The 10,000-nt window shown below is 44.2% G+C and overlaps 1 protein-coding gene across 1 annotated transcript in view; it reads left to right on the forward strand.

Moving 5' to 3' along the window:
* The window catches only part of chd6 (chromodomain helicase DNA binding protein 6), a 70,846-nt gene that overhangs the window by 18,745 nt on the left and 42,101 nt on the right, over positions 1-10,000 (forward strand). The window contains exon 3 of the mRNA XM_061219510.1: positions 7,046-7,548. Coding sequence (XP_061075494.1) covers positions 7,046-7,548 — 503 coding nt within the window. The remainder of the gene's footprint in view (positions 1-7,045; positions 7,549-10,000) is intronic.

Here is a 10,000-nt window from a genome sequence, read left to right on the forward strand (position 1 = left end):
GTGCCAGATGCCCCCCAGACACAATCCCCAACCCCCCCCCCACCCCCGTATAAAATACAGACGGGCAGTTTGAATTCAAACCAGGCAGCCTGACTCCGCCAGCGCGACATCGACCGCTCACAGACGTGGGCCTTTCATTTACCCCCCCAACTTCTGAGAATTTCAGACAAAGGGAGTAGCGTTATCCTAATACCTCAAGGCCAGTCTTGCCCTACGTGCGTACCGGTATCTCTCAGCACTGGTGTAAACGGTGCTTCGAAAGCGAGCATGACGACATCGTGAAAGTCCTACCCCGAAAAGACCCTCTCCCTCCCTCCCCTCCCACTAGTGTTTTGTATCTGAATTTGCGGGGGGGGGGGGGGGAAATTGTGGTGACCATGACTCGTTAGCGGCAGCCATTTTGAATTTCTCCCTCGTTCGGAGAGAGAGACCAGGATTTCCCCCGCGTGTTGCTCGCGCTTCTGCGGCACCACTGCATTTTTAATGCGTGCGTTTCTGCGTAGCTGTCTGAAGCAGGGCTGTCTGAAGCAGGGCTGCCTGCGTCCGTTTCGTCATGAGATCCAGATGTTCCTCCATTCGGGCCCCGTCTCTGCTGCCGTACGCAGCCGGGACGAGTGACTAACGCAGAACTGGGTCACGGTCACAGACTGTAGGAAACATCTGGACGCCGTGACACATGTGATGTCACCCATTGACTTTCCACAGGCTTGTGAAAAGCGTGGTTCCTCCCGCCATTTTGTACAAATTGGTGCCTGAATTTGTGCAGTCGGGAAGGGGGGGGGGGGGAATTTTTTATTAGGGCACCGTATATGGTCATAAAGTACTGAACTTTACAACCTGGTTGTCCAATAAACAGCGCTCGGCAGCTGTCCCTGATTGGTCCACGGAATATTGAAATATTGTTTGAGTGACCCAACGAAACGGCGTACGTGGAGACGTCGCATGGCGGAAAAACACACAAACACATTTTCCTGTGGGAAAACATTGTTAATATTGTGTTTTAACCGTATTGTTACCATCGACTTGCATTAAAATGGGTGGTTGGAACGCCTATACTGGAGTCAACCACAGTGGTGCTAGTGAGCACCGTCTCTCAACAAGACCAGGAAGTGAGCGTGAGGAACGAAGCCTGGTCATGGTTGCCTGGTTATGTAGTCCCAGGTCCCCGGGCCCTTTGAGGTCCAGCACACGGCTGTCACCTGACGTAACTTTACTCGTCCGTTATTCAGGCCCCCCCCCATTACGCCATTCACTAGTGCACTTCCTGTGTTCTTGTGTCATATGAGGACGTTCATCTAATGGAAGCAAATTCCGTTCCCTGGATTGCTACCTTGTTTATTCTGCTGCTAAAGATACCAGTGAAACAGCCTATATTATGTTTTTCATTAGAATTCTAGCTGTTCCAACCGGAGCATCCATGTTGAAAAGCTGTTCATTTGTTTGAGCAAATAGGAACATAGGTAATTTGAAATCCTTTCATGCTTTCGTAATCACATTTAGGTTATCTAGCGGTCGTACAAAGTGCAGAATATTAGGCTACCTGCCTCACCCCCCCACCCCCCCACCCAATTGGATTGTGGAAAACTACATTTGCAAATTGTTTAGTGTTGATTCATTATGCTCTTGATTAGAAATGCTAACTGTCTGATTGAACTTGCTTATTCGCTATCAAATGCATCAATTAATAGTTTGCAGTCATTTCAGATCTTTCACAAGTTTAGCTTTTTTCCCCACAATTTAAATAGCTTGAAGATTACTGCATACATAGTATGTTTCATAGTGCGTTAAATTTTTTTTTTTTACATAATCCTATATCATTTGGTTCTTTTTATTAATTTATATTTAATGAATTACTAATATGTATATGTATTAATAATTTAACATGAAATATTTAAACAAAATTAGACGCAGTCATTCATTTCACTGTATTGCTCTGGACTACATCTCCCATAACTCCCTACTTTTCATCCCGGGTGTATGGTGAACAGCCATTTTAATGTGCCGCTATTGATCAGTTATTGACTATACTGCAGTGGCGTTCAGTTTGTGTCGGTTGGATTTCCTCTTAATTTTAATACACCACTGTCTTTCGCATATATATTTTTATTAAGTGCGGTTTTTATTGTGTGATATTCTGGTAGAACATAATGTTATGTTAATAATTCATGATGGAATGAAACATTGTAATTTCTGAAATCGTTTTTTTTTTGGTCTGAATCCATATCGAATGCGACAGCGAGAGTCTTGACCTCTGAGTTTCTGCTGCAGCTGCACACTGAACAGCACAGCGTTTGGATATGCTGCATGTTTTCAGCACCACTTTATATTTATAATTGGAAAATATTTGGAAATGGGGTCGAGTTGATAGTAAATTACGCGGATTCACTCCGTTGGATCCTTCAGTAGGACTGTTCAGTTGACTGTTTAATAATTCAGTTCATGAATTTTCTTTTGTATTTTCATGGAACTGAAACTGATCTTAAGTAATACATGAAAATGTCTGTTATTCATAAGAAAATATAAATGGCTCTTTGTTCTACTTCTACTTCTAATTCTACTTTACAAAACAAACAAATAAATAAATAAGTACCCCAGTATCTGTATTTGACATGAAAGGGAATGAAGTGGCTTCTATATTATAGTCTCAGGTTGGGGTAGGTAGATGCATATCTCAAATGGCTCTAACCTTACTTTAGATAAGAGTGGTCATCTGGTAGTCGAAGGGTTGCCCTCCCCGTTGCCTTGCATAGCAGCCTCTCGCCGTTGGTAGTGTTTATGTGAATGGGTGAATGGGAAGCATCAATGGTAAAGCACTTTGGATAAAAACTATGTATGAATGTAGTCTGGTTACCGTTTGCCAAAAGTGTGCCGAGGAGTTGAAGGTGAGAGTGTGGTATAGGGTCCTCGCACGGGCCGCCGAATAACGTAGGGATTTTACTCTCTACGAAACCGGGGCGCCAATTAATGTTATGTAGCAGTATGACTGCAAAAAATAATCAGTCTCATAAAATTACTGTTATCAGAAATATCTAACCACAAATTTAGTATTTTACTTAATAATTAAAATAACCATTAATGATTAAACATACCAATAACCTGAAGGTTGGAAGTTCTTCGAAAGACTGCTTTACCTCGGCTGTCATGTCTATGTGACGCCAAAAGAGACCGGGTTTAATAAAATATATTTATTGAACAAACGTACAAACACAGAACAGATAAAACTAACGTGAAGTTAGTAGGGTAAGTTAGTAAGGTGTGTGTGCTTGTGTATGCGAACGGAAGCTTGAACAAAGGAAAGTAAAAGTGGGTGTGTTAGTTATTGTTAGCTGTGAGAAGACTACTTGCGTAGTTTACTCTATATATGCGCAAAAGACGGCGAATGAATTCACGTACATATATATATATATATATATATATATATATATATATATATAGCTAACAAAATACATTCCAATGATAAGACAGCAAATATGGAAACACTGATTCACAAAAAAAGTTAAGACTAAACTAAACATTGGCTATGCCTGAATGTTTGTTGTCTTACTGAGTCCATACGCATTGGATCCAGAAGACATGCTGTCCTTATAGGAGCCGCGATGGTGCTTTGAATGATACCCTGGAGAGGTGCGCAAAGCTGGGGCGTTCCCGTCTGGTCCGCTTGGTTGCTGGAAGGATGTTCGCGGGTCCTTTTTCCGGGTGGAAAAGTTTGTTGCTGTTGTTCGTTGGTGAGCTTTGCATGGGTAAACTGATGTAGCCTTCCGCGTACACCAGTTTCCACTCCCTATAGGCCACAAAGTTACCGCGAGGTAACTACGTGTGTCCGTAGGCCTGGTAGTGCGCTGTGCAGCATTCAGCCTCTGTCCGAGTCTCGGAGCAGATGAGCTGAAGAGAATGGCCAAAAAGGGTGCGTTGAAAATAAGTGGGAAGAAGAAAAGAAGAAGAGCAAGATCCCGAGAACATGTCTTGCTCTTATACGGGAAAGTTTATTGCTCCCGCCATTACGGGATTGGCTGAACCGAGCTAGACGTCATGCGGGGTGGACGTCGCGGAATTGTCCTGTGGGATTGTGGGAAATGTGGATCCTACAGTGGAGCTCGGCAGACTTCCGCTTTCAATCAAGTGAAAACAGACAGACTTTCAGTCAGGGTCATGTGACCACACAGTGAACAATTCAGTCGAGACAGATGGAATGTTGCCACGAGAGGGAAAAAAAAAAGTTCAGGCAAGAGAAACAGGACGAGGACCTTGGTCCTCGTTACCAAGACACTTGGCAGGAAAATGCCAGTATTGACAAAATATGTACCCACACGTTATTTCTTAAGCTGGATATTTACTAAGTGTAATTATGCAAATGATCCAGCCTGGATTTACACACCAGTCTGGGACTTAAATGATGAATGCTGAATGTGAATGTGGTGGTTTCAGAATGATGGCTTGGCTCGATGGGGTTGGCTCTTTTTTGGGCTGCACGATATATCGTATATTTGTCGTTGTCGTGATACAAACACGCATCGCGACAGACTGCTTAAACTGCGATGAATAGTATTTAAATTAATGTTCTGATAAATTGATTGGCTGTTCATGTGCAATTTGTTCAGAATGCTGGAAATAATGCTTTTCATTATTTTAATTTGGTGCGTATAGGCTATTAATTTTTTGGGGTCTCTGTTGGCAGTGTACCAAATGCGGAAACACATTAGAACTGTCCACACTTCAATATTTTGTTATTTATCAACATATAGTCATTGCAATATTCAACAACGGTATCACATATTTTCCTCACATGGTGCAGTCCTAGCTCTTTTGTGCACTTGAATGAGCTGAAGCATGGGTGGCAAACTCCAGTCCTGGAGGGCCACATTGTCTGCAGGTTTAACTCCAGTCCTGGAGGGCCACAGTGTCTGCAGGTTTAACTCCAGTCCTGGAGGGCCACAGTGTCTGCAGGTTTAACTCCAGTCCTGGAGGGCCTCAGTGTCTGCAGGTTTAACTCCAGTCCTGGAGGGCCGCGGTGTCTGCAGGTTTAACTCCAGTCCTGGAGGGCCACAGCGTCTGCAGGTTTAACTCCAGTCCTGGAGGGTCACAGCGTCTGCAGATTTAACTCCTGTCCTGGAGGGCCACAGCGTCTGCAGGTTTTACTCCACTTCTGGAGGGCCACAGCGTCTGCAGGTTTAACTCCAGTCCTGGAGGGCCGCAGGGTCTGCAGGTTTAACTCCAGTCCTGGAGGGCCACAGCGTCTGCAGGTTTAACTCCAGTCCTGGAGGGCTACAGCGTCTGCAGGTTTAACTCCAGTCCTGGAGGGCCACAGCGTCTGCAGGTTTAACTCCAGTCCTGGAGGGCCACAGCGTCTGCAGGTTTTACTCCACTTCTGGAGGGCCACAGTGTCTGCAGGTTTAACTCCAATCCTGGAGGGCCGCAGCGTCTGCAGGTTTAACTCCAGTCCTTGAGGGCTGCAGCATCTGCAGGTTTAACTCCAGTCCTGGAGGGCCACAGCGTCTGCAGGTTTTACTCCAGTCCTTGAGGGCCACAGCGTCTGCAGGTTTTACTCCAATCCTGGAGGGCCGCAGCGTCTGCAGGTTTAACTCCAGTCCTTGAGGGCCGCAGCGTCTGCAAGTTTAACTCCAGTCCTGGAGGGCCACAGCGTCTGCAGGTTTAACTCCAGTCCTGGAGGGCCACAGCGTCTGCAGGTTTAACTCCAGTCCTGGAGGGCCACAGCGTCTGCTGGTTTAACTCCAGTCCTGGAGGGCCACAGTGTCTGCAGGTTTAACCCCAGTCCTGGGAGGCCGCAGCGTTTGTGAGGCTCCTGGCCGTCTCTCCAGTATTTCTGGTCTTGTGAACATGCTCCGAGGGATTGTCGCACTCAGCAGTCCCTGGGGAATGGAACAAAAGCAAACCAAAAAATCTATTGAGTGACAGTTCTGTGAGCGAAAACACCTTGTTAATGTGTGAGGTCAGATGTGAATGACCAGACAGGTTCAAGCTGGCAGGAAGGTGACAATATCTCAAATAACAGTGCATTACGACTTTGGTATGGCGAAGAGCATCGCTGAACTCACAATACTTAGAACTTTGAAGTGGCTGGTTACAGCAGCAGGAAACCAATAAGTAAAAACATTTTAATACCTAACAAAGTGATCACTGACATATGGGGGATATGGGGGTTTTCAGTTTTCAGACATTTCTGGGACTAAGCTACCATTTGTTTCCATGACTGTGATGGCCTTTGATGTTCTTAAGAGGTCATTATCTGGATGCTTACCCCCTAGTTTTGTGGTCTCTCAAAAATGCATGTGCTTTAAAGGTACAATAGGTAGTATTCTTGTGTTAAAACATTAGTACAAGCTCATTGGTTGAAAATTGGTTCCTGTTGCCACAGCCAATGGTGTGGGGGGGTTTCAATGTCAGCGCGTTCACAGAGAAGGGGGAGGGGTAAACAGTGTTGTGGTTTGAAAGTGTGTGTTGCTGCAATTCCTCTCTTGACCGTTAGAAGTCTGAAATTCTCTATTGCACCTTTAATGCTATCCTACGTAACTCAGTCACCTGTGTCAGCTGTGCTGCCATAGGGATTTAAACTTCATTTCTTCAACCTCAGATTACTGATTCTACATCAAAGTGGGTTTATCAGCTCACAAATTGAGTGTTTGACATTTTGGTCAATTTAGCCCTTGCATTAGAAAGTATTTTTGAAATGGGAATTGTTTGGCAGAGCCTGCCAGATCTCGTTAAGCCTGTTCAGGACCAGGCCTGCCGTAGTTCTAGCTGTATCCCAGATCAGGAGCCCCAACCCCTGGACCATTTTGATGTTTTTTTTTTTGTTTTACCTTATGAGTGACCTTTGGCTGCAAGGCCATTCTTTGTTGTATGAAATAATTATTATGTGAATTAAATTAAATGATCTTTATTTTGGCTAATGAGAGCTTTTTTTTATTTTTTATTTTTATTTTTTTTAAACTTGGCTTGTTCTGTTATTGTTCTGTGATTCAGGTTTTAATATATTTTCTGTTAAATCACTGGTATCCTTTTGTCTCCATCGTTTTCTCTCTCGCAGATGTCCACCGCCCAGTTACTAAAGCACACTCAAGCTACAGCCGCGGCTTCTACTGCCACCGACCAAAACGCACAAACTACATTTCCCAGAGGCGCGTCCGTCTCGGAGGAGCACGGCAGGGCTCCCGGCGGGCTGGCGAACCACTGCACGGCCCACGGCAGGCCCGCGGGGTTGGGGGACGCGGGCCCCCCCGGCCGCCTGGCCCCCTCCCACCCCTCCCTGCCGCCGAGCGGCGAGGAGGAGGATGACGGCGGGGGCGGCGGCGGGGGGGCCCGCGTGAAGAAGAAACGCAAGAAAAAAGACAAGAAGGAGCCGGCCCACTGGCAGAGAGCGGAGAAGGAGAGCAAACCAAAGAAGAAGGAGCCCAGAGAGGGGAAGGAGCCCCTTCCCCGGAGGTCCAAGGAGCCCAAGAAGGCCCGGAAGACGCGGGACCCCAAGCCCAAGGCCCCGCGCGAATGCAAGGCCGCGCCTCCCCCTCCCAAACAGCGGGGGCGCAAGGCGAGGTGAGAACGCCCTCTGACCTCCCCCCCCCCCCCCCCCCCTCCGTCCGGGCTGTTATTCCTCCCAGCACTCCAGAACGGGCCGGCCGGAGAAACATAAACACCGTGAGAGCGGGGTCTCTCGGCTCATGTCTGCCGCTGACGGAGTGAGCCCGCTCTAGTCCGATACCGCCCTGGTTTCTGTGTTAGAATTCAGCAGGTGTTTTTCACTCCGCAGTCTAAAACGGGCTTGAATCAGTAACTGAATCCCATCTGAGTCTCTTCCTTTACACTGACTTCTGATGAGTAGCTGTGGATGCTAATGGGGTGTTTTTACTCCTCTTGAAGGGACATTTTTAGCTTTTTTTTTGGTTTTTACATGTTTATTTATTTATTTTTGCATGGCAGACTATTCATTTTGGTGCAAATATGTCTTTTGAGATGTAAGCTGTTCGTAATTTGAAGGGGAAATCAGTATGGCTGACTTCCATTCGTCAGTCAGTCAGTTGTGTCGTTGAAACGCTGACTGAGATTGCTATTAAAATAATCAAAAAATTATATATGTATATATATTTTTTAATTGCGCTCAAATTAAGGCTGGGAGTCCCAATATTCTGAGTTAGAAGACAAAGGCTGGATTAGCTTATGCCTGTGTTTAGAAGATATGAAACAATTTACACTGTGAGAAACAATTTACTCCCTCCATTTATCACTGTGTTTTGTAATTTATTACCTATATTGATGTTATGTTATTTATGGTGACATTTGTTGTTTTTCTGGTTCTGAAGAACAGGCTTTTCAAAGCATATTTATGGCAATGTTTGTTGTTTTTCAGCTTTGAACAAATGAGCTTTAATAAGCATATGATATACAGTAATTTGTTCTTATTTGTTACTGTTAACTAGGTGGTCTTGCAGTTACAACTTATAAATAGACCAAATACGTCAATACAGAGAGAATTAGCCCAGCGACTTTGTAAACAGCCGGATTCCCAACCAAGATTTTCTTTAGACAAAGACAGTATTTTGCAAGCTCTGCATTCTTTTTTTTTTAGCCATTCTCCTGATGAGGTGTAAAGAAACTACCTTACTAGTAACAGCTATTATTATTATTCTTTTTTATTATTATCATTTTTATTTTTTGATCAGTGATTTATATGCACAACTGGTGCGTCTGGACCATACCTTCAAGTCTTAATACAGTGATAAGTTTATGTTCTTAAGATTCTTTGATCTCTTGCTTTTTGTGTCTTTTTTTTTTTTTTGTGCCGTGACAGAAGTTTAAGTCATGTGAATACGTAAGGTTCACTTCGATCACTGTCCAGGTGGTTGTCCATACACAATGTAGGGCTACATTTCCAGGCAAGGATTTTACATTTACCAGCAAATAAAAGATACTGGCAATTTAATATTTTAATTACAGGTTTTTATTTTTGAAGTTGCAACTTTTTTTTTGTTTTGGCACAGTTAATGGTTTGTTTAAGAATCCACTCCACACATATTGTTCCATGGCCTGACATCAGGATTTAGCATCATCTGAAGATGAGATGTTGAAGTTTTTTTGGTTTAAACCTCCTTTCCCCGGCAGTCTTTTAAAATGAGTATAATAACACGCCACGTCTAAAATGTCCGTTGGGGTTATGAGAACTGGTTTGGTTTTTTTTAGTGGGTCTGATACTGTGACCCTTATTGGTGTGGTTTCTGCTTGAAATATGAGATGACAAGAGCAGACCCTCAATCTCTTTTTGCGAAAGGTAACTTGGCTGGCATCTGATTGAGGTTCTTAAATTAATTTTCAAGGCTTCAGTTTATGAACCACACAAGATTTTTTCCAGTTTTCTGTTAATTTTGTATTTTTTCAAGTTAAGGTTTTCTGGCAGAATACAGATGGAACCTGGCCAAATGTTAACTGTGCACTGATATCAGAAAGTTTCTTATCACAGAGTTGCATGGAACAGCTTGTTCGTGGAGTAGAGTTTGAAACCCTCAGGGTTTTTGAGTTCCACTATTTACCTTCAAACTGGATATTCTGTATGTGCTGAATGGCCTGTTCTCATTATGTATTTTTAGGTTCTTACAGTATGCTCTATATGGGCTGAATGACCTGTTCTCTTTATTATGTTCTCTTCTGTTCTAGATGGTCTGAATGGCCTGTTCTTCTCATTATGTTCTCTTAGGTATTAGATCAGGGGTGTCAAACTCCAGTCCTGGAGGGCCGCAGAGTCTGCTGGTTTTTGGTGTGTTTCAGCACGAGATAAATTTCAAAGTATTTCATTGGCTAAAGAGTCCACACACATTGTTCTCAAGGCCTTAAATGGCTGCTGATTGAAATGAAACCACAAATACCAGCAGACACTATGGCCCTGCTGGACTGGAGTTTGACGCCCCTGTTCTAGATGGTATGAATGGCCTGTATCTCCTTATTGTGTACTCTTAGGTTCTCGATGGGCTGAATGGCCTGTTCTCCTTATTGTGTA

This window comes from Conger conger, chromosome 14, assembly GCF_963514075.1.
Source record: "Conger conger chromosome 14, fConCon1.1, whole genome shotgun sequence".
In the NCBI taxonomy this organism is placed as follows: domain Eukaryota; kingdom Metazoa; phylum Chordata; class Actinopteri; order Anguilliformes; family Congridae; genus Conger; species Conger conger.